The sequence below is a fragment of the Tupaia chinensis genome, unplaced genomic scaffold (genome assembly GCF_000334495.1).
Source record: "Tupaia chinensis unplaced genomic scaffold, TupChi_1.0 Scaffold000184_1, whole genome shotgun sequence".
Classification (NCBI taxonomy): domain Eukaryota; kingdom Metazoa; phylum Chordata; class Mammalia; order Scandentia; family Tupaiidae; genus Tupaia; species Tupaia belangeri.
Genome location: NW_006159659.1, coordinates 5,808,144 through 5,832,838, shown reverse-complemented (window position 1 = coordinate 5,832,838; position 24,695 = coordinate 5,808,144). Strand labels below are relative to the sequence as shown.

The 24,695-nt window shown below is 36.9% G+C and overlaps 1 protein-coding gene across 6 annotated transcripts in view; it reads right to left on the bottom strand.

The window, feature by feature from the left end:
- Window positions 1-24,695, bottom strand: part of HYCC1 (hyccin PI4KA lipid kinase complex subunit 1) — a 114,976-nt gene that overhangs the window by 8,126 nt on the left and 82,155 nt on the right. For 4 of the 6 annotated variants that reach the window (XM_014587137.2, XM_027771121.1, XM_006146674.3 and 1 more), the window contains one exon: window positions 19,065-23,926. The exons of 1 other annotated variant lie outside the window; for it this stretch is intronic. In XM_014587137.2, coding sequence (XP_014442623.1) covers window positions 23,352-23,926 — 575 coding nt within the window. In that variant the 3' untranslated portion in view covers window positions 19,065-23,351. Of the gene's footprint in view, window positions 1-19,064; window positions 23,927-24,695 lie in introns of those variants that run through there. One more of the 6 variants, XM_027771122.1, reaches the window with a different exon arrangement.

Genomic DNA, 24,695 nt, shown 5'->3' with positions numbered 1-24,695 from the left:
ATATATTTGGAGACCAGCCAGTAGTCTGCTGGTGGCTAGATTCCACATTCCACATGGCCAACTGCACAGTTTGAATCCCTGATTTGGCAGCTTGAAAAACACACTGGATGCATGTGTGCATGTGCCCAAGATCCCCAAAGGAGAGAGAGATGGATACGAGATTGTGGTGTGACTATCTCTCTGGCAAGTGCACATTCCCTCTAGCAATATTAAGAAGATAAAAACAGATAGGATAAAAAAGATATAACATGAATTCCAAAAAAAAGTATAACACAGAGGAAGTCAGAAAAAATAAAACAAATAGAAAACAGAGGATACAAACAGAAAACAAAACAAGAATGAAAGACTTAAGCTGCAACATAACAATAATTACATTAAATGTAAATTATGTAAACAGAAGACCAAAAAAAAAAAAAGACTGGCAGAGTGGATAAAAGAACATGACCTAACTACATGCTGTCTACAAGAACTTCATTTCAAATATGTATTAGGAGGGGGAACCAGCAGTTAGCGTAATGGCTATGTCGCTGGACTCCCACGTAGTCGACCGCGGTTCGTGTCCCGGACCCGGTGGCTTAAAACTCACGCCGGGCGCGTGTGCGTGCGTGCCCAAGATCCCGAGAGGAGAATGGAGGAGAAGGGATTGCGGCGTGACCATCCCCCCTGGGGGGTGATTTCTCGCTTTCTGTCTCTCTGTCTCTTTCTGTCTGTCTGGCGAGTGCACGTGCCCTACAGTGAAAATCTCTCAAAAAAAAAAAAATATGTATTAGGAGGGTATTGTATTAAAAATGTTTGTATCATTCATATGATATACATGTTGAATTCATATATTGAAGCCCTAGCCCCCAGTGTGATGTTATCTGTAGAAATCAGTAAGCCCAGGAAGTCTGTAGAAGTTATATCAATTTCAGTTAGAAAATCAGACAAAGAGGGACCAGCAGTTGGCTTAATGGCTATGTCGCTGGACTCCCATGTAGTAGACTACGGTGCAAGTCCCAGACCTGGTGGCTTAAACTCACACTGAGTGCGTGTGCGTGCATGCCCAAGATCCTGAGAAGAGAATGAAGGAGAAGGGATTGTCTTATAAGAAAAATTCACAGAATCAAAGGAAGAAACAAGAGGTTTAAAATTAATTTTAATACACTTCTTTTAGCAATTAAGAGAACTGAATGAGAAAATCATCATTAAAATATATTACATCAGAATATGTATAATAAATATTCTTGCTTTTTGTCTCTCTGTCTCTGTCTGTCTTTCTGGTCAGCACACGCGCCCGATAACAAAAACCTCTCAAAAAAAGAAGTCATATGTCAAAGAAGAAATCAGAAGGGAATCTTAAAATTATTTTGAAGAAAATGATAGAAATATAATTCAAAAAATCATATTGATGCAGGTAAAGCAGTGCCTAGAGAGAAATATATAGCTATAAATGTTTATTTAGAAATAATTTTAAAGTTCTAAACCAATACTCTAACATTTTACTTTAATAAGCTAAGAAATAATAATAAAATAAGCCCAAAGTAAGAGAAAGTGCCAACAGGTGGCATGGTGGTTGGGGTTCTAGACTCCCACATGGCCGACTGTGGTTGAGTCACAGACCTGGTGGCTTGCTTTCTCACTCTCTCTCTCTGGTGAGCACATGTGCCCTATAGTAAATTTAAAAATAAATAAATAATTCTTTAATAAAAAGAAAGAGAAAGAAAGAAAGTTAATTAGAACAGAAGTCAGAAAATTAGAAAACAAACAATAGAGAAAATTGATAAAGCAAAACCTAATTCTCTGAAAAAAATCAACAACAGAGTTATCGGGGCCAAAACTTAAATATTGCTAAGGTTGAGAAGACCTAAGATACAGTAATCAAAACAGTTTAGTATTGGTAAAAGAGATATGTGGATCAATAGAACAGAATAGGGAGTCCAGAAGTAGACTACATATACATGGTAAAAAGTAATTTTTTAAAAAGAACTAAGGCAATTCAATGGGAAAGGAAGGTTTTTCATTAAGTGGTTCTGGGACAACTAGATATCTGCTTGAGGAAAAAATTAACACCAACTTTTCTTAAAATCATACACTAAAAGTCAAAGTGTATAACAGACAAATGTAAAAACCACCAACTATGAAAATTCTAGAAGAAAACATAGGAGAAAATAATTGTGACCTTGGGATAAACAAAGTTTTTTAGACAGACACACTAAACATGGACCATAAAAAAAAATGATAAATTGGACTTCAACAGCTAAAGAATACAAATGACCAATAAGCACATACAAATATTCAATAAGAAAATGCAAATCATAAACCACAATAAGATACCAATTCACATACACTAGTAGATCTGGAATAGAACTCTAAGAAAAGATAGTGTTGGTAAAGAGGTGAAAGAATTGCAACACTCATACATTACTGGAGAGAGTGCAAGATAAACAGCTGCTGTGGAAAACAGTTTAGTAATTTCTCAGAGGGTTGGATGTAGAGTTACTATAAAACCCAGCAATTCTGCCCCTAGGCAACTCCTACCCAAGAGAAATGAAAACATATGTTCACATACAAATTTGCACACAAATGTTCAGGGCAACTTTATTTATAATAGCCAAAAACTACAAACAACCAAAAATTGACAAATTCCTTGTAATCAAGAAAAAAGTGAGAAAACCTAAATGATTAATTTTAAGAATAAAAAATGAGGCCAATCCAGGTACAGTGGTTAAGCCCTATGCAGAGGGAGCTAGATTCCACAGGGCCTACCGCAGTTCATATCTCAACTTCATGGTTTAGAAAAACATATCAGGCACATGTGCATGTGTATGTGTGCCCCAAATCCTGATGGGATGAAGAAATGAAGGAGAAAGAATTGTACTGTGACCACACTCCATTGAAGAGGTGCTTCCTCTCTCTCTCTCTCTCTCTCTCTCTCTGGAGAGTAGTCAAACCCTCTAGCAATAAAGAAAGGTAGACGTAAGTATGAATCATCACACTGTCAAGCGCAACAGGTGTAAGTTACATCTTTTTTTTAAAGAATTATTTTATTTAACTTTCTTTCTTCTTTTTCTTTCTTTCTTTCTTTCTTTCTTTCTTTCTTTCTTTCTTTCTTTCTTTCTTTCTTTCTTTCTTTCTTTCTTTTTCTTTCTTTTAACTTGACCAGAGAGGGACAGAGAGAGAGAGAAAGCAAGCCACCAGGTTCAGGACTCAAACCAGGGTCAGCCATGTGGGAATCCAGTGCCTTTAACCACCACACCACCTACCGGCCCCATAAGTTACATCTTAAAAATACCATCTTTACTTCATTTTTTCTCATCAGAATTTTATAATGTCATTCAAGAAAATTTGCCAAAAAGGAAAAAAGTACTATAAAAATTACTGTTGATATTTATGTAATTCTTTCTAATCTTTCTCAAATGTAGATATATTTTTACATGGCATCATGCATTCTGGTTTTCCACATAAGATATCAAATATTTCATGTCTATATAGGTTGTTTAATAAAAATGAAATATATTAGTTATAGAGGATTTCTTTAACATGATAAATAATTTCACAATCTAATAGAAGGTATTTGTTTATAGGAAAATACAAAACTCTAATAAAAGGGGGAAAACAAATTTATGAAGACATATGCCTTCTTGTGTGAGAAAACTAAATAAAAATGTAATAAGTTCAGTGAATTAGATTACTTTAAATACCAGTCACAGTTTCCAGCCCACACACTTGACAAATTCATAGTGCAATGTTTCTGGAAAGATTAGTGACTGAGACTATCACACAGAGCGATTTTTTATTATTAGTGTAATGGTAACTAGTAGCAGTAGTGGCACTAGTGCTGTCACTGGTTTTTCTAGAATAGCACTGATTCCGATCAATTAATGTTTTCATCTCCTCTGACTGGTTCATCAAGAGAAAATATTTCACATACCAAAGTGAACAGCAATGTGGACAGAAATAATACAAGAGGAGAAATGAGAGAGTTTTTTGTTTGTTTGTTTGTTTGTTTGGTTTGGTTTGGTTTGGTTTAGTTTGCTGTAAGGTGTGGGCACTCACTAGAGAGAGAGAGAGAAGAGATAGAGAGAAAAAGTGAGAAATCATCCCCAGAAGGCGGTGATCACACAGCAATCCCTTCTCCTTCACTCTCCTCTCAAGATTTTGGGCACACAAGCATACAAGCCCAGTGTATCTTTCCCATCACCAGGTCTGGGATGAAACCATGAAGTCAACATGTGGGATCCAGCTGTCTTAACTTCTGTGCCACCCACTGGCCCAGTAGATATTTTAATATATCAGAATTCCGGGCTGGACCATGGCACAGCACTAAAACGCAACTGCTTTGCAAGACTGACCCGCATAGGAAAGTTCTCGGTTCAGAGACTTCCCTGAGTACACAGGGTACTCATGTGCCCATGATCTGAGGCTACCTGAAGCTGAGGGTAGATCATGGCACTAAAACCCCATTGAGGGGATGAGCAGTTAATATAATGGCTATGTCGTTGAACTCCCATGTAGCCAAGTCCTGGACGCGGTGGTTTAAAACTTACGCCGGACACGTGTGCATGTGTGCCCAAGATCCCAAGAGGAGAATGGAGGAGAAGGGATTGCGGCATGGCCATCCCCCCTGGGGGTGATTTCTCGCTTTCTATCTCTCTGTCTCTCTCTGTCTGTCTGGCGAACGCACAAACCCTATAGCAAAAACCTCTCAAAAAAAAAAAAAAACAGAAAAAGAAAACCCATTGAGGCTATTGTCTGTCTCTCTTGCTCATGGAAGAAAAAAAAGCAAAACAATTGTATTGAATCTGAAAGTAATTCTAAATAGGTAACATTAAAAATTAAAAGTTATCCTATTGCAACATGTTTGTTTTTGTTGTTATTCATGATAGACGGTGAGTGCATGTATATGTGAGAGAGATAGAGAGAGATGGACATGCCCAACAGGATCTTACAATGTCCCAATCCCATTTCCTCAGCCCTCCAGCTTGTCAGGACCTCAGGCACATGTGCATAACTAATATTGGTTGACAGGACCACGAATCTGAACCCATGGTTGGCTATGGCTTCCAGAATGCAGTTTACTGACTGCATCACAGAGGTTAGGCCCTTTTTAAATTTAAACCAAAAATTCACTTAAAATTTTTGTTGTCGCTAGAGGGCATGGGGCGAGTGGGGAGGGGGGTACCAAGAAAGCACTCTCCACAGGGGATGGTCACGTCATAATCCCTTTTCCTCCATTTTTTCTTCTGAGACATTGGGCACACACATACATGTGCCCAGCGTGTCTTTCATGCTACTAGTTCTGGGACTCAAACCACACAGCCAGCCACATGGGGTCAAGCCACCTTAACCACCATGCCATCAACTGGCCCTGAACAGCTCCTTTATTTCTTCTAATTTCTCTCATTTGGATCAGAAATGTCTATCCTCTGTTTATCCCACCATTGTATTTTGGAAGCAGATAAGTCATTTTCTAGTTTCACAGTTCCACAGATGGAGAGGAATTTTGCCCCAGAAAATGTACCCAGATTCTCACCCATGCCAGATTTAGATTATGAGATTTAGCACTTTCTGAGTTGATGATATTTAGATCAGATTTTGAACTTAGAGTTGATCCTGGAATGGGCTAAGACTTTGGAGGATGTTGAGATGGAGTAAATATATTTTGCCTGTGAGATGGATGTGAATTTGGCATGGGGTTTGGTGGTGGCACAGGGAGAACCGTATAGGGCTAAATAGATACCTCCCAATCATGTCCACATAGAACCTTAGAATGTCACCTTCTTTAGAAATAGGGCCTTTATAAGTGTAATTATGGAGTCATACTGGATTAGATGAGACTCTAAGTCTAATGACTAATATACTTAAAAGGTCACATGAGGACACACAGGGAAGAAGGCCGCGTGTGACAACTGGAGAGAATGGAGTAATGCAGCCACAAGTCTTGGCTGGGAGCCACCAGAAGTTAGGAAAAAACAAAGAAGGATTCTTTAGAGCCTTTGAGGTGAGTTAGTCCTACTGACAACCTCCAGAACTGTGAAAGAATAAATTTTGGTGTTTTAAGCCACACAATTTGTGGGAATTTGTTACAACAGTTCTAGGAAAATCATACACCAACCTTGAATTACTATAAGTAATCTTTATTTTTCTTGTACTTAGTTATTGCATCACAGGGAAAGTCATGACACATTTTTGCATAGAAAAACACAGGAAAATATGTCATGATTTTCCTGATGACCTAACATTATATCCATTATCAAAATTAGGATTTTGAAGTCTCCAATTATTACTATTGAATTGTTTATTTTTTCCCTTCAGTTTTATCCATCTTTGCTTCATGTATTTTGGGGCTCTGTTGCTGAAGTGTATATGTTTGTAATTATTACATAGTTAGTTCCCCCTTATCCACAGAGAATGTATTCTAAGATCCCCAATGAGACCTGAAATTGTAAGATCATACTGAATCCTATATGTATTGTTTTCCTATACATACATACCTGTTATAAAATTTAATTTATAAATTGGCATACTAAGAAAGTAACAACAGTGGGACTAGCAGAGGGCATAATGGGTATGTTGTTGGCCTCCCACATAGTTAGTTGACTGTGGTTTGAGTCCCAGACCTGGAAGTTTAAACTCACGCCAGGAGCATGTGCATATGTGTCCAAAATTCCAAGAGGAAAATGGAGGAGAAGGGATTGTGGGACAGGCATCCCCCATTGGGGTGATTTCTCACTTTCTGTCTCTCTGTTTGTCTGTCCCTCCAGTGCCCTATAGTAAAAGTCTCCCAAAAGAAATTAACAACAGCAATAATAAAATAGAATGATTATCGCAATATATTGTAAGAAAGGTTATCTAAAATTTAGAATATTTTTATTACTGGAGTTTTCCATTTAATATTTTCTGACCATGGTTGACTGCAAGTAACTAAAACCATGGAAGGGGCTGAACAGTGGTACAATGTGAAACAAGACACTCTGCATGGCTGACACTCATGGGAAGGTTCTAGGTTCACATCCAGAGACCTCCCTGAGAACACAGGACACATAAATACCCATAATCTGGGAACAGCTGAAGTTGGGGATGGATCGTAGTGTCAAGACCTTGGGGATGCTGTGTGTGTGTGTGTGTGTGTGTGTGTGTCTGTCTGTCTCTATCATGGAAGAAATAAACAAATAAACCCTTAAAATGATTTTTAAAAATAAATAAAACCATGGAAAACAATATCCTCAAGTAAGGAGTCCTATGGTGATCTTTATGATGGATTGATCTTTTGATCATTATAAAATGCATCTCTTTATCTCTAGCAACATGTTTGGTTAGTTTATTTTAAAGTCTAATGGTCAGATATTAGTACACTAACTCTGTCTTTCTTATGGTTGCTGTTTGAATTATTTCTTTTTGATACTTTTATTTTCAATCTACTTGTGTTGTATATCTTTGAATCCAAAGCATGTCTCCTGTAGTGACTATATGGTTTGCTCTTTCTTTGTTTTTATTCAGTGTGACAATCTCCCTTTTGATTGTTAAATCCATTGTCCAAACATATATATTGAGTTCTTAATGTTAGGTTTTTTCATTTTAAATTCTAGAAAAGTTTTTGAGAGGTTTTTGCTATAGGGCATGTGTGCTCACCAGAAAGACAAGAGAGAGACAGAGAGATAGAAAGCGAGAGAAATCACCCCCCAGGGGGAATGGCCACACTGCAATCCATTCTCCTCCATTCTCCTCTCAGGATCTTGGACACGCATGTACACACACCTGGTGTGAGTTTAAGCCACCAGGTCTGAGACTTGAACTGCAGTCTACTACATGTGAGTCCAGCAATATAGCCATTATGCCAGCTGCTGGTTCCAAATTCTAGAATTTCTTATTTTCTTTCTTTTTTCTTTTCTTTTTCTTTTTGAGAAAGATTTTTGCTATAGGGCATGTGTGCTTGCCAGAAAGACAGAAAGCAAGAAATCATCCCCCCAGGGAGTACGGCTATGTCACGATCCTTTCTCCTCTATTCTCCTCTCAGGATTTTGGGCACACATGCACACACGCCCAGCATGAGTTTTAAGCCATCAGGTCCAGGACTTGAACTAGGGTCGACTACGTGGGAGTCCAGCAATGTAATCATTATGTTATCTGCTGGTCCCTCTAATTGATTTTTTTAAGAGATAGATTCTCATTCTCATGAAATTGTTTACCTTGACTCATTAACCAAAGCTATTTTTAAGTCCACCTCAACTCTAAAATCCAGGTCATCTGTGGATCTGTTTTTATTGCATTTTTTTCCTCATGGTTCTGATTTTTAGCATTTTTGTGATTTTCGACATAATGCTAGCTATTGAATATGATACACTGTACAGTCTCTGTATAATATTCTCCTACAGAGAGGGATAACCCTATTTCCTGGTGGGAGGATAAAGTGGTAGCAGGTAGATCACATTAATTCAGTCAATAATTCAGTTGACTTGAAGTTAGGTTGAAAATTTTGTAGGTCTTTATTTACTCTAATTCTCCCACTTCTAATGTATAGCTCTTCAAAATCCTTACATTCTCATGTATATGGGATGTAAGGCTAGGGTGTCTCCTTGATAGGTCTTGAAATAGAATTTTTGCTTCTTTAATACCATTATGCAGTTAAAAAACAAAATGAAAACATTTGCTCTGTCAGCACATTTTTTCTTGTTTGTTTGTTTGTTTATCTTTTGACTGAGCAACCAGCAAATTCTCAAAGGTAAAGCCAGCAAAATGTCAGACTCACTTCTCTGAACCTCCTGCCTTATTGGGATCTTTGCTCTCCCAAGTGCTTGTTGGTTTAGTGACCCTAAATGTTTTGTCTCTCCAGTGCTATGTGAATGCCATTATTGTTTGCTTCTCTAATTCTTGGCAATAACTTTCCTCTTGGGTCTGTCATCTAGATTGTGTCAAAAACTGGTAAATCTCGGGACCAGCAGTTAGCGTAATGGCTATATCGCTGAACTCCCATGTAGCCGACCATGGTTCGAGTCCCGGATCTGGTGGCTTAAACTCATGCCTGGCGCATGTGCATGCGTGCCCAAGATCCCGAGAGGAGAAAGGAGAAGGGATTAGGGCATGCCAACCCCTGAGGGTGTGATTTCTACTTTCTATCTCTGGGTCTCTATCTTTCTGGCGAGTGCATGTGCCCTATAGCAAAAACTTATCCAAAAAAAAAGGTAAATCCCATAAAGGAAGAAGAGCTCCAGAATGTCTGCTCAATTCTCTGTTCCGTATTGGTTCCTAGGACACCACTATCCCAATTTCAATTATTCAGTAGAAGAACTCAAGAATCAGCGTAGGCTCACATTGATGTTTCTGATTTATTAGAGCCAAATAATACAAGGCAAAATCAGCAAAGAGGGAAAAGCACATGGAGTGGAATCTAGAAAAATGAGGCGAAGAACTGAAGAATACTTGTTCTGTGGCATTAAACAGGGTATGCTTAATTTCCTCCAGTATTGAATGGTGACCATAAGCAAGATGTCATCTTCTTCCAGGGATGCTCACTACTGACTTATGCTCACTACTGCCCAATGTTTGTGCTGGGAACTGGTCATAGACACAGGCACCCTCTGCCTAGTGTGTATTATAACTCCAGACTCCCAGAAAGAAAGCAGGCATTCAGCATAAGCCATGTGATTTGTATAAACAATTTACACAGAGTAAACTATTTTATCAATTATTTAGGAAATGGTAAAAACAGAAGATAGATTAAGTACATGAGACTGAACTGGTAAAATAGCATTTGTGACTTTCTACTAAAATATTGCTGCTTTTCTTCTAGGCTTTGTTGTCCGACTTTAAGAGTTTTTGTCGTGTCCTGAGGTGTCGATAGGTTCATATACCTACTATTTGAACAGAATACTAACATGTTTACTGGCTTTAAGTTTTAAGGAAAGTTTCTTACCATTTGAAAACTGTCTTTTTTTTTTTTTTAGAGGTTTTTGCTATTGGGTGTGTGAACTCACCAGATAGAAAGAGCGAGACAGAGAGAAAGCGAGAAATCACCCCCCGGGGGGATTGCCACGCCACAATCCCTTCTCCATTCTCCTCTCTGGATCTTGGGCACGCACACACACGCGCCCGGCGTGAGTTTTAAGCCACCAGGTACGGGATGCGAACCATGGTCGACTCCATGGGAGTCCAGCGACATAGCCATTACGCTAACTGCTGGTCCCAAAACTGCTTTTCTTGAAATTACCAGCTGAATTTGCTATTGAAAGTAATCAGATTATTTAAGAAATTGTGTGATCAGTAAAATATGGAGGGAAAAGGAATGGAAGAGAACTGTATACACCAGAGATAGTGTGAGAAGAGGGTAGGAAAGGGCAGAGGATCAGACATGGGGTAAATATATATATATATATATATATATGAAACTAGAAATGGAAAGTTATTGATGATAACATGCATGATTAAGCCACCATGCAGTACATTCTGGATAGGAACCCACATTTTGTATGCTGTGATGATGCTTAAGGAATGAATGTAAGTTATTTAATTTGAAAAAAAAAAAGTTTCATGAGAAAAAGAAAACACAAAAACTGTTTTTCTTCAAATTAAAAAAAATGCATGAGAAATACCTATTTGATGACTGCAGTAAGCTATATAGCCCCAGCTAGGTGCTACTTTATAGTATGTTTATTCTTCTCACTGAGGTTTATGCCTAAACTCAAACTTGTGTTTATGGATATGTATATATCAGCTCTGCTTGCTATTGAAAATATTCAGATTAATTAAGTTCTTTAGAGAATCAATAAAATGGAGGGAAAGGCATAGAAAGCAACCATGGATACTAGAGAAAGTGTGAGGGTGGGACATGGCAGAGAGTGAGAGATAGGGAATCAAGGGTGGGGAAAAAAAGCAAAATATACCAGAAACAAGAAATGGAAAATTATTTGTTGATGATAACATGTATGTTGATGTGCTTGATTGAGCCAATATACAGTGTATTCTGGATGGAAAATCTCATTTTGTATGCTGTAATGATGTATAGTGAACAAATGTAAATAAATAAATAAATGGGAAAAAAAAGAAGTTTTTGTTCATATTATCCAGTTGCTAATGGAAACTATGATGCTAATGACCTGGTCTGCCATTTCTACAAGTGGAATACTGTCTCTACCTTACATGGTTTTGCTTGTTTGTTTGTTTAACTTAAAAAAAAAAAAACATAGGGCTAGCAGGTGGCATGTAGGTTGAAGTGCCTAGATCCCACATGGTGTAGTTCAAGTCCCGGACCCAGTGGCTTGAAAATCACACTAAGAGTAGGGAGAAAGAATTGTGACCATCTCCCTTAGGGGGTGCTTTCTCTCTTTCTTTCACTCTCCAGCAAGTGCACATGCTGTATAGCAAACAAACAACACATATATGTAATTTGTGAAGGCTCAGTGTGATCTGCACAAGAAGGTAATAGGTAATTAGTATACCCGTTGTCTCAACCATATATCATTACGTGTGTTAGGAGCATTGAAAAACCTTTTTTTTAGTTACTTTAAAATATACAGTAATTTTTTGTTAACTATATTTACTTCATGGTGTTTTATAACATTAGAAATTGTTCCTCAGGGCCAGCAAGTGGCATAATGGTTAAGTGATAGACTCCCACATGTCCAACCACAGTTCGAGTCCTGGACCCAGCAGCTTAATAATCATACTAGGCATGTGTGCATGTGTGCCCAAAATCCCAAGAGGAAAACAGAGAAGTGATTGTGATGTGGTTATCCCGCCTAGGGGGTGATTTCTCACCTTCCCTCTCTCTGTCTTTCTCTGGCAAGCATACATACCCTATGGCAAAAGCTTTTCTGTAATTTTGTTTCTATTTACTAACATCTCTCTAGTTCCTCCAACATGCTTAATCATACCTCCCAACTTCCTACTCCCTGTGCTTACCAGACTCTGGTAGTCATTCTTCATCTCTCTACTTGTATAAAGAGATTTTTTTTATTCAATTTCCACATGAAGAACATATGGGATTTATATCTTTGTGACTGGTTTATTTCACCTAACATAAAGTTCTTCAAGCTCAGTCATTTAAGCCCAAATGACAGGATTCTGTCCTTTGTAATGGCTGAATAATACTCCATTTTGTGTATATATCACATGCATTATACATTCGTTGATACACACTAGTATTGATTCCACATCTTGGCTATTGTGAATAGTGCTCCAATAAACACTGGTGTGCTAATATCTTCGTGACATAGTAATTTCTTTTCCTTTTGATATAGGCCTAGTAGTGGGATGCCAGATCATATAACAGTTCTATTTTTTAGTTTTTGAGAAACCTCCATGCTGCTTTCCATATGACTGTACTAATTTACATTCCCAACCGTGTGAAAGAGTCCCCTTTTCTCTGCATCCTTACCAGCATTTGTGAATTTTTTTTTGTCTTTTTAATACTAGACATTCTAACTGGGGGTAAAATGATATCTCACGTAGTTCTTTATATTTTTGGAGAGGTTTTTTGCTATAGTGCGCGTGTGCTCACCAGACAGACAGAGAGACAGAAAGCGAGAAATCACCCCCCCAGGGGGAATGGTCACGTCACAATCCCTTCTCCTCCATTCTCCTCTCGGGATCTTGGACACGCACGCACACGCGCCCAGCTTGAGTTTTAAGCCACCGGGTCACGAACTGTGGTCGACTACATGGGAGTCCAGTGACATAGCCATTACACTATTGCTGGTCCCCATAGTTTTGATTTGTATTTGATTTGATTTGTATTATCTTAATGATTAATGGTTGAGCATTTTTTTCATATGTTCATTAGCCATTTGCATGTCTAGTTTTGAGAACTGTTTATTTGAGTAAATAAACAGTTTCAATCCTATTTTTTTTCTGAGTTGACATTCTCTCCATTCTCCTCTCGGGATCTTTGGCATGCATGTACATGCGCCCGGCATAAGTTTAAGCCACTGGGTCTGAGACTCAAACCACGGTCGACTACATGGAATTCTAGCGACATAGCCATTAAGCCAACTGCTGGTCCCTAGTTCCTTGTATATTCTAGTTACTAACTCCTTGTCATATGCATAGTGTGAATATTTTCTCCCTTCCTGTGATTGTCTCTTCATTCTTTTGACCGTTTCCTTTTCTGTGCAGACGCATTTTAGTTTGATATAGTCCCAGTTATCTATTTTTGCTTTTGTTGCCTGTGCTTTTGAGGTTATGTTCATGAATTCTTTTCCCATGCCAGTATCCTGAAGTGTTTTCCCCTAGTCATTTTGTTGTTACAGGTTTTATGTTTGTTTAATCCATTTTGAATCAATTTTTGTATACAGTGAGATATGAGTCTAGCTTCATTCTTTTCCAGTTTTTACATCACCTTTTATTCAAGAGACTGTCTTTGTACCAATTAATGTTCTCAGCACCTTTACTGAAAATAAACTGGCTGAATATACATGGGCTTATTTCTGGATTTTCTGTTTTGTTCTCTGTACTTTACTTTCTACATTATAAAATAAATTCCATAGAAAAAATATTTTGAATGGGGCCAGCAGGTGGTGTGGTGGTTAAGTGCGTTGGACTTCTACACGGCCGGCCATGGTTTGAGTTCCGGACCTGGCAGCTTGCTTTCTCACTTTCTCTCTCTCACTCTGTCCCTCTCTGTTCAAATTAAAATAAATAAATAAATAAATAAAGTTAAATAAAATAATTCTTTAAAAACATATTTTGAGGAAAATCTTAATGGTGACCAAGGATACTCAGCATTACATACAGAAGCATGGCATACAGGGAAGGCAAAAAACTAAATTCAGAGTAAGGATCTATTCTGTGAGGACAAATATGTGCATCTTCAGGAGAGAAGAGACTGGAAATAATCAATCAGCCACTAAGCAAAACTATCTGGTCACCCCTAGGACATGATATTTCAGGGTTGGTCACAGATGCTGGCAAATTGAGTTCCGAGGAGTGGGAGAAATCAGGATAGCCTTCATAAAAGAGGCTCATATTATTGAAGTCCATGGATATCCTGATCCTTGCAGTAGAGCCACTTTGCCATGAGCTCACTGAACAAGGATAAAGACATCTGCTGACTACCTGAGTCCTCTTGACCCCTTATTATTCTTTAGCAACTCCTTCACAATGGGACCTTCATTTAGCATTTATGTGGAGACAAAATAATCTTACAATCTAAGCCCATTTTAAAAAGTCCAATGACACATTTAGCCCCCAAATTTTAACACTCATCTTCCTGTCTTAATTCTATTTCCCCAATCACATGGCTAGGTTTAAATCATATCAATCTATACCTTAGGATATCTCACCTTCTGTGCAAAGCACACAAGAAATGCTGCCCAGATTTGTTCCCACTGGAGAGAATTGTTTTCCCTACTGGTCTCCAGAACCATCTTTGAGTGAAGTTATACTACCACAGTCTATATCTAGCTAGTAGCAGCATACAGTATAGTACTACTTATATAACAAGGCTTGCATTTTCCTCTTTAGTGAACTGGAAAATATGCTATTTCCTATTGCAGGTTATAATTCGTGGGGTTGCTTGGTTGCCTATTTGTTTTCTTCTTTCAAACATATGCTGCCTCATCATATTCAACCTGGGAGATGTAAATGAGTTAAAAGACTTAAGGAAAAGAGTAAATATTAAAACAGGATTCTAAACTAGAGTAGAATTAGAAGAATAGGAAGTGGTGCTCCAAAGGGTTTTATTTCAAGAGATTCAGAGAAGAAAAAGTGCAAAACCATATAGGACAATGGGCAAGACAAGTAGAAACATGCTGGATAAACAAGAAGAGTTGAAGTTCTAAGCTAAATGCACTACAGGCCTTCATTAGGTTACAGTGGATCTAAGATACAAAAGTTACATATACTTGTGTCTACAAAAGGATGCAAGGGAGGAAAGAAGCGAGAATTCATAGTGTTTAATTTAGGTCTTTCCTACTTTCTTTTCTGGTGAATGTAGATGTCACTCAAATGGACCACAGACACATGGGAGTAATATGGTAGAGAACAAGAAAAAATAAATGTCAAGTACTAACCCAGAAACATAGTTATGCCATACATTACTCTAAGCAAAAAAGAAACATGATGTACCCTAATTTACTTTTCAAAGAACTTTTATGCAGGTACTTAAAAGATTCAAAGTAAAGTTTTACAACTTTCACTTTCATCACTCTGCAGATGTACATTAGCAAAATATAGGAGTTTCATAGACTTCTCTGGAATGTAAGAGAAACAAGTCTTTCCTATTCTGCCATCAATTTCCTGGATTAGATTCACATTTTATCTAGTAAAATAAATCTTTATTCACTTTCATGCAATAAATATTATATTAGACTGCCACAGGGCTGTGGTTTAGTGAGAGATGGACATGTGAAAAGATAAGGAAGTCAGTAAATGTCTTTATCCTTATTCAGTTAGCTCATGAACAAAGATAATCACCATATCATGTGATGAGGATTATATTATAGCATGTAAAAAATTGTGAACCAAGTGTTGTAAGGGTTAACAAGCTTTAGAAGAAACCTTTGAGATCTTGAGTAGAACCCTAAGAATTCACTAAAGACATTATCATATGCTATATATGCTGATTTGAGATCTTTGACTAGAGGGGACAGCAAGTGGTGTAGTGGTTACGGTGTTGAACTCTCACATAGCCAACTGCAGTCTGAGTTTTGGACCTTCTGATTTGAAAATCACATAGGGCGCGAGCGTGTGTGTGCTCAAAATTCCGAGAGAATGGCAGAGAAGGGACTGCACTGTGGCTGTCCACCCTGAGGGGTGATTTCTCATTTTCCCTCTGTCTCTGTTTCTCTCCAGTGAGCATATGCACCCTATGGGGGAGGGGGGCCAGAAACAACTTTGAATAAAGAAAGGTACAGTGAACTGAATACATCAGTGTCACGACGGCTTAGATAAAACTGTAGCCCACCTATGTCAATATGATATAGTTGTCTATTTTAGAACATCTTTGCCCAGAAAAGGTAAACAAAACAAAAATAATCTCTAATTTGTTGTTTGCTTAAGGGTATTCCTACAGGTTGGAGAGAATAACGGGCTTATCTGGGCCAACAGCATGCTTCTCTAACAGCCAGCTTACAAAGCCTCAAGACAATTGCTTGCTTCATTCATCCACCCTAAGCTACTACCTTTGCCAATCCTGATCAGTTCCAGGCCTTGAACATTTAAACCCAGATCCCAAAGCCCTACAGATGTCCTACTTTCTGGATCTAAGAGACAGCTAAGTGCACTCACACATGAGGAAGAGAGAGGTGGGGAGAGGGAGAAGCCACCCCCTTCCACCAAGGCCACATTACACTTTTTCCTCCAATTGTCCACCTTGTCAGGATCCTGGGCATATACACTCTTGCCAAGTTCCTTCTCAAGCCACAGGGCTGAGACTCAAACCTTGGTCAGCCATGTGAGATATGGCTTCTTCTGCATAGAGACAGGATCGGTCCAGGCTCTCATTTATTGCAATAAGTACTATTATTTAGTTTTGCTTTATTAACAGGTCACCTGATGATACTTTGTGAAGATATTTTTTTCTTTTTTGGAAGGTTGCTGCCTTAGAGTGTGTGCACTTACCAAGGAGAGAGAGACATATGCAGTGAGAGAGAAAGTGAGAAATCACCACCCAGGGTGAGGGGTGGCCATGCCTCAATCCTTTTTCCTCCATTCTCCTCCTTGGACTTTCAGCCTGTACACATGCACTCCTGGCCTGAGTTTCAAGTTCCCTAGGATTCAATTGGCCATGTCGAAGTCCAGCTCCTTAACCACCACACCACCTGCTGGCCCCAAAACTTTCATTGTAAAAAGCACCATTTTTTTCTAATGCAGGTGGTCTTTAAATCACACTTAGAGAAATGTTTTCTTCCCTCCACACTAGCAAATATGTGCATGCTGTACATGTATAATGCCCAGTTATGAGAGTGGAATAATTTCTTCCCCTCTCCATAGACACATACATATATATGACCACATTATATATTCCTACCAGCAGAAATGTACCTATTCATTTAATTTATATCATACAGTCTCACATATAATCTGTATCCTTTTTTTTAGAGAGAGGTTTTTGCTATAGGGCATGTGTGCTCACCGGGGAGACAAGAGAGAAAGAGACAGAAAGCGAGAAATCACCTCCCAGGGTGGATGGCTGCATCACAATCCCTTCTTCTCTCGGGATTTTGGGTATGCATGCACACATGCCAGGTGTGAATTTTAAGCCACTGAGTCTAGGACTTAAACTGTGATCAACTATAAGGGAGTCCAGTGACACAGGCATTACACCATCTGCTGGTTACGATCTGAATACTTTTTTAATGGCTACGTCATATTCCACTATATATATGTACCAAAATTTATACATTACTCTATTAACAGACACTCGTATTGCTAGTTTTCTTCTTTTTTTTTTTTCGCTTATTTGTTCATTTCACTATTATGAAAGGCTGCAATGAATACCCTGGCAATGCTTATGTTTACACATTTGTGCTAAATTTTCTGTAGAATAGAGACAATGGCGTAAACACAGAAGAGTAGGATTGTCAGATCAGAGGGCATGTGGTACATTTTAAAAGTTAATAGGTCCTGCTAATTTGTCCACTAATTCATTTGTAGCAATCAATTTACAGCCCTGCCAATCGTCTCAGAGACTAATGATTTTCTCCACACTTATGCCCATACTAGTTTCAACCTTTTTATTTTTATCCACTTGTCAGGTTAAAAACAAAACGCTGCTTATTTTAATGGTATTTTAGCATGCTTTAACGATCAGAATAACCAGCAGTCCCCTAAAACTTAACCCTGTTACCCAGAAGATAGATAGGCAAAGTGAGTTTCAAATATATGTCCATTTTGTAAGATCTTTTTTTAGTAAGTGATATAAAAGAAAAGTGAGAACCAGAAGATCCATGGTTCAAGACCCAACTTTGCCAGATGGCCTTAGGCAAGTTACCTTTACCCACGAGCTTCAGTTTCCTCTTTTGTAAAATGGGGATTTTATTTATTTTATAGGATTGTTTTGAGGATTAAATGAGATCATTTTTGTTACAAAAATTAATTATTACTACCACCACAATAAATACAAGGGAAATTAACAAATTACTAGAATTTCTTATAAAGGTCTTTCTATAATATATATTTATAAAATAATCATGTTGCTATTAATGAAGTCAGATCCTATTAGGTGAGTCAACTATTTATTGGGACTACCAAAGTCATAAGAGGAATACCTGTTTCAGAGGACTAACACATTGTTTACAAAATCACTGCTCTGGTTCTCTACAAGTACTCTAACTGTAGTTCAGAAAATATTCTCTAAATTACTTAGTTCCTTAGATGAAATGGGATTATCCAAACATAAAATCAACAACACATTGGAAATTTTTTCAGAGTCTTATTTATAAGTATGCACAATAATGCAATTCATTTTAATGGCATTAAGATTTCCTAGAGCCAGGATCAGTAGGTGGCGTGGCGGTTGAGGGTACTGGACTCCCACATGGCCAACTGAAGTTCGAGTGCTGGACCTGGTGCCTCGTTTCCTCACATTCCCTCTCTCTCTTGCCCTGTCTCTCTCATCAAATTAAAATAAAGTTAAATAAAAAATAATTCTTAAAAAAAAAAAAGACTTCCTAGAGCCAATAGAATTCTAAAATTTTATTATAAAATATTTTGAAGACCTTATCCTGGATTCTTTCCCAAAGCTAACGTCAACTTCATACATTCATTCATTCATTGAATGTCTAAATATTCACCATGCACAAACCCTATGCTAGGTACTAGGAGCATATAATAATTGTCCTTGAACAATAAATATTAATATTAAAGTTAAAAGATCAAAACAATGTTATAGAAGTTTGCCTGTGCTTCTGGGATTATCAAATAATCAACTACTGGTGCATGGGTCATGGAGCTCATCTTTAGATGGACACCAACGGACCTGTCACACTGCTCATCTCTAGGCCAGGTAAAGCACAAAGCCAGGAATGAGATAGCACTGTTTTATGGATTATCTCAAAGAGTTTTCAGTGGCTCAGCTCATCTAAGTCTTCCTCATTATCATGATTTTTGCAACATTGATAACAATTTTTAATGAGTAAAATAATCTGGAAGAATTTTTATTCAGTTTTTATTTCAATAAAACAACAGGCAACACTTGCTGTATAAAGTACTGCATACGGAGAACATTGACGCAAATATACAAAACTTAAAAAAACTAAATCCAGTTTATTTCCATAGCCTTAAAAAGGTAGGAAATAGATAAAAATATACAAAGTCATAGTTTATTCTTTAGGAATGTAAACTCTAGTAATATAATGAGAAACAAATATATTTACTATGAAAAGATTAGTATCATTACATGATTAGAAGTAAAGAAAAGAGGTACATAATAAGCTCCACAGAAGAGAAAGCAACAATATGTGAAATAGGACCTTGAATTTACTATGAAAAACTTCATATAAGACACAGGTACTCTTGAACTCTACTGTAACAAAACACACAAACATCTTCCAAAAATGTTCACTGCTAGTCTCTTTACATATGCACTAGTACTAAGTACAGAAGACCACATATTTATGCTCTCTGATAAAGAATATTTAACAATATTAAACACAAATTTGAATAACTCAAAGTATTAAGTATAATTTTACAAAGCAACATATTTAAAAGTACGTGTTAATTAAAGGACCAGAGTTATTTTTTTCACCCAAAGATTGGGAAGACACTATTATACATTACTTCCTATCTACAATGTTTAATTGCGATCAAGTTTTTTTTTTTTTAGGTGGTTTTAGAAAAATATTTTAGTTACATTATTTAATGAGTATATTTTCTCGATGTGCTTCTCTTTGATATAATTTTATTGTGTCTATAGTCTCAAATGTTAAAATGTCTTAGTTTAAATATTTGTTTAAAATTATGTCCTGAAGTACATTTTTCTCTCTAATTTAAGTTTTAACATTAGTTTTATTTTTCAAATAGAAAAAAAATTCCCTTAAAATGGAGATTATTTTTTCTATGTGTTTTATACACTACATTTCCCTTAATTCAGCTTTTTTAAAAAATGAGAAATGTTGGCTGTGCAGCCGCTTCACAATTAAGAAGGGCAATGAAATACTGATTTTTCAAAACTAAATTCAGTCATCATTTAAGGACTGAGACTTTCTACTTTCATGCCTACAGTGCTTGCCTTAACAAGTTCCATGGTGATGTACAAGGACTCCAGGGTGCTTTCTTATGGCATTTGCCCTGGGTACTCTGGGACACTCCTTTGAAAAGTCCATTTTGTTTCGTGGCTTCCAAAAGGCCAATATTAGGTGTTGCTTCACTAGAACACCCCAGGCAGTTGGTTTCAAGAGTGAAGGGTTGAGTGATTTCAAGGATCCCTGGTGGTTTTAAATGTGGAATGGAGCAGCAATTTCTGATCAGATCTTCTGAGCTACAAGGTACAAGACCCAAATATTGTATGAAGTCTTTCTCATGGAAAAAAAGGTACAATCCGAGAGGAGGTCTGTGCCCATTCGTATTTTTATTGGAAAGTGACCTACAAAAACCACCCCAACTTTAATACTGCAAAGATGGGTGGCAAGACAGTACTAAAGATAGTAACAATTGTCGCCACGGTTATCATTTTCCAATTTTCATAATTGCTATAAAAACTTTCAATGTATAATAACCCTTATTTGAAATAGTATCAAAGGTACTATAAAAGAATTTTATTGTCATCATAACTCCACATTCCAGAGGATCAACTGGGGGTAAATTATTTGTAGCAAAAGTTCAGAACCACCCCACTAAGTCAGTTTTCAGAGGTTTTTAAAAAGAATATACACATAAAAATCTGTTGTGCCTTGTATAAAAGGGTGGTACCTCTTTCATATTTAAAATTACAGGCATCATCAGCTTTGAATGTTACATTTTTATTGCAAAAATAAATGAGGATCGTTAGATATTTAGGTGATTAGAAGACTTAAGAAGTCATTTGTCAACATTATTAAAAATTAACTAGTGTCAAAGGCAATGAAGTTATAATAATCAAATGTCTAACATATTTGATCTAGGAGAGTGTGAAGTCATTGAAAATCCTACGTATTGGACAAGTAATTTGTTTGCACTTTGATACTTATTCCTAAAACTGTAATGTGTATAAAAATCACTTAGAAATCTTGTTAAAATACAGATTCTGATTCAGTAAATCTGGAGTGGCCCTGAAATTCTGCATTTTTACCAAAATGGCAGGTGATTTCGATTCTACTTCCTGGTCCTTGAACCATAGGAGTAGCAAAGGTCTAGAATGATACCAAAATGAAGTTCCATTAGAGTGGCAGAATATTAAAATCAGTTCTATCTGTGCCAGCTTTTTCAACAAATTTATTTTACATTTCCTAAGCACCTCAACTTGCTTAAAATGCCAATCTTTTAAATTCTTAATAATATCAACACTATAACTATGAATAGGGAAAATTCTTTGTTAAGGGATCATAGAAAGACAACAGAAAGTTCACAGTGCATTTTACAAATACTTGAAATAGTACATGGGATTCCTATTGAATTAATACACTATCATCCCTCATTGGTTGCCTTAAAGCTTTTGACTACACTTTACGCCAATAGATCTTATTTCATTCTACTACTGGAACTAAAAAGAAAATCAAATTCACTTTTATTATAAACCATATTGTATTCAGGGCTAAGAGATAAAAATTACTTTGTACTTTTCAAAGAATTAGGTTTAAACTTGTAGGCAAAATATTTATGGTCAAAACTCTATTCAGAGTGTAAATGCTTTGGCACTCTTCAAAACATACACATTTTTAATATATTTGACCTCTATGTAAACAGAAACAAGATGAAAGCATTAGTATACTCTTTTTGTGAACACAGCCAAGAACAAAGAATAAAGAAACAACTGTGTACTAAAAGAGAAAGAGCCCAGGAAGTGGATAGCTTCCTAGGCCTTCCCCGGCCAATTTATTCTCAATCTCAGCTCTACTTTCTCTCTCATTCTGAATTATTACTTAAGTATATTTGCTTTAGAGAGAACCTCACTCATAGCTGAAATGACCACTATTAGCAAACATCAAGCCTTTATGCCTCTCTAGAGGTCACACAGGCCCCTACAGCTACATACAAGTTTGTTCAGCCTCTGCCATGTTGCCAGTTTATTTTTATCTTTTGGTTGGGAATAATATTAGAACATTTAAAACAGGTCTGTTCACAAAGAAGAAAAACATTTCATTTTTTTTAATACCTTAAATTTAAGAACACAGACATAAAGAACCCTGAATTAGTTAATACAAAAGTGTCTTTTGTCCATATTTCACTATATTTTCTTTAATGACATTTTATAGCTCAAACACTTATTTAGGTTCCTTCATTTTCAAACAAACAACTCAATGTTATGTGGCTGATACTAGTATCGTGAGAGCTGCATTGCAAGATTTACAACGATTTCCAGGAAGTCTTCCATGATGTGTGTTCTAAATGATAGGAATCCAAACTAACTAGAACTTCCAAAGTTGAGCAGCAGGGTCAATCAGCTTTATGGCCTATTACACCTTAGAGATTAAAATGGATTTTTCACCTTGTAAATCCAGATCAAACATTTCAAAACAACACATCTACCACCAATCTTATTTTCAATATAAAAATGTTCAGTGATAATACTATAACACCAGAAATCCCACTAACCCTCCCTTGGAATTTAATATTCTGGGTACTGAGTTACCAGACCTTTTGCAGTACTTTGAACAAACTCTTCTAATCTTAAAGACAATCCAGTCACAAACTTCTTCATTGGACAATTTTCGTATACATCATTTTCAGTTTTTTGTGTTTTTTTTTTGTTGTTGTTTTCTTTTTTTTTAACATGCTTGTTTTTCACACTGGCTTGCTGAGTGGCCAGCTATAGAACTCCTAGAGTTGCACCTCTGTCCCCTTCTTTACAAAACAGATCCTATGAATACAAATTCCCTTTGACTCTGAAAGCTAGACAGGTAGCTACCAAACTAGAACTTACTTAAAACAAAAACAAAAAACCTCATAACCTCACAACCTCATATGAAATGTAACCAAGTCAGTAAAACAACCTGCTAAAATTTATTATCACACTGACAATCTTAGGGCAACAATAGCAAATAAGATAGTTACAAAGAAAAAAAAAAACTCAAACTAAGGGGGAGAAAAACACAATCAAGGGGAAGAAATACAACTTGCAAATAATGAAACCATATTTCAACTTGCTGCAACCTAGACATTATTCCTTTCATAAAGTCAAGGGAGGCTTCAGAATCAGATAGCAGGACTCCTGTCAGGAACAGAGATGAAAGACCTAGGGCACATTCATAAAGAAGCAAAGTTGTATTTCCAGAGTCACTGTGAGAAAAGTATGTTATAGATTAATCTGTGGACAGAGTAATGCTAATACTAGGAGGTCTCTGCTGACCAGATGGATGCTTCATGGCAAGTTCAGTTCTTTCTGACACATAAATAAGCTTTTCTTCTTGGAGACTACAAGCAGAAAACCTATTGGCATCTGTCCCAGTCCCACAACCACCAGCAGAGGGTGTATGATGTGGGACTGTGACGCCACTGACTTGTTCGAAGGATTTACTAAATACCGTTGCCGCAGTCTTGGCCAAACCATGGCTACTAGGCTTCGGCAGAGATTGGCTGGTTGTTAAAGTAAGTCTCTTCAAAGAGAGAAGCTCAAGATTCTCACTTTGGGCTCTCTGGGTTTGTTTTCGAGCAAAGTGATCTTTGCAAAATTCCCCTGTAGTTTCTTTTTCTTTTCCTCCAGTTTTGCTTCCTCCTGACCGTCTCTGGTTCTTTCCTACACTTGTCTTGTTACTACAATTGTGACTACTGTTTGATAAACCCGACTGGCTGGTACTAGACGCAGCCCTGGAATAAAATCCCTCGTCAACTTCAGATATCTCCATCAGTTCTTCTTGACCTGTTAATTCAGTATCTCCTAAACAAAAAAATGACAAAGATGTATTATCATTAAGTATTTTAAGCAACTCTTTTAAAATGATTAAAATCAAATCAATTAGACTTTAAACTGTAGCATAATTTCATAAAGCAACAGATTATAGAATAAAATCAAAGGACCAATTAAAACATTTACTCTATAAACATCTAAAATAATTCACTGTAATTAAATGACAGCAATTTAGAGCGTATTAAACAAAAGCATGCCATAAACCACACCCCACTGTGTTTTTAGAAAGAATTCTCCTATTATTTATTCATGCAAAAGATCAGAAACAATTAGAAAAGTTACCACATAGTAAATTAGGGTAAACTCGCCCCCAGTAGCATAGTAGTATAAAAATCAAAGCTCTTACCAAGGCGCCTTTTTAAAAAAAATGCTATTAGACTATTTTAAAGAGTCATTTTAGAAGGCTGCATTCTACATTCTAGACCATCAATATTATTGATTCGAATGTGTTAAAATTCTAGATACATTATCTTCATATCAAAGACAGCCAAATTACAAAGATAAAAAATAATTTAGAATTTCAAAACGAGCAGAGAACTCTTTTGGAAGCAATTTTCTGCCTCAGATTTCATAACAATTCACTCAGAGACAACATAGCTATGACCATTTCAAAGGATGTGAAGAGTCATTGAGAAATTGTGGTGTCTAATTCATGCATTTTGATTAATAGATGACATGCAAAATTTTTGTGACTGTGCAACTGTTGCTCAACATGCATCAGTGGCCCTTTGCCTTGAGA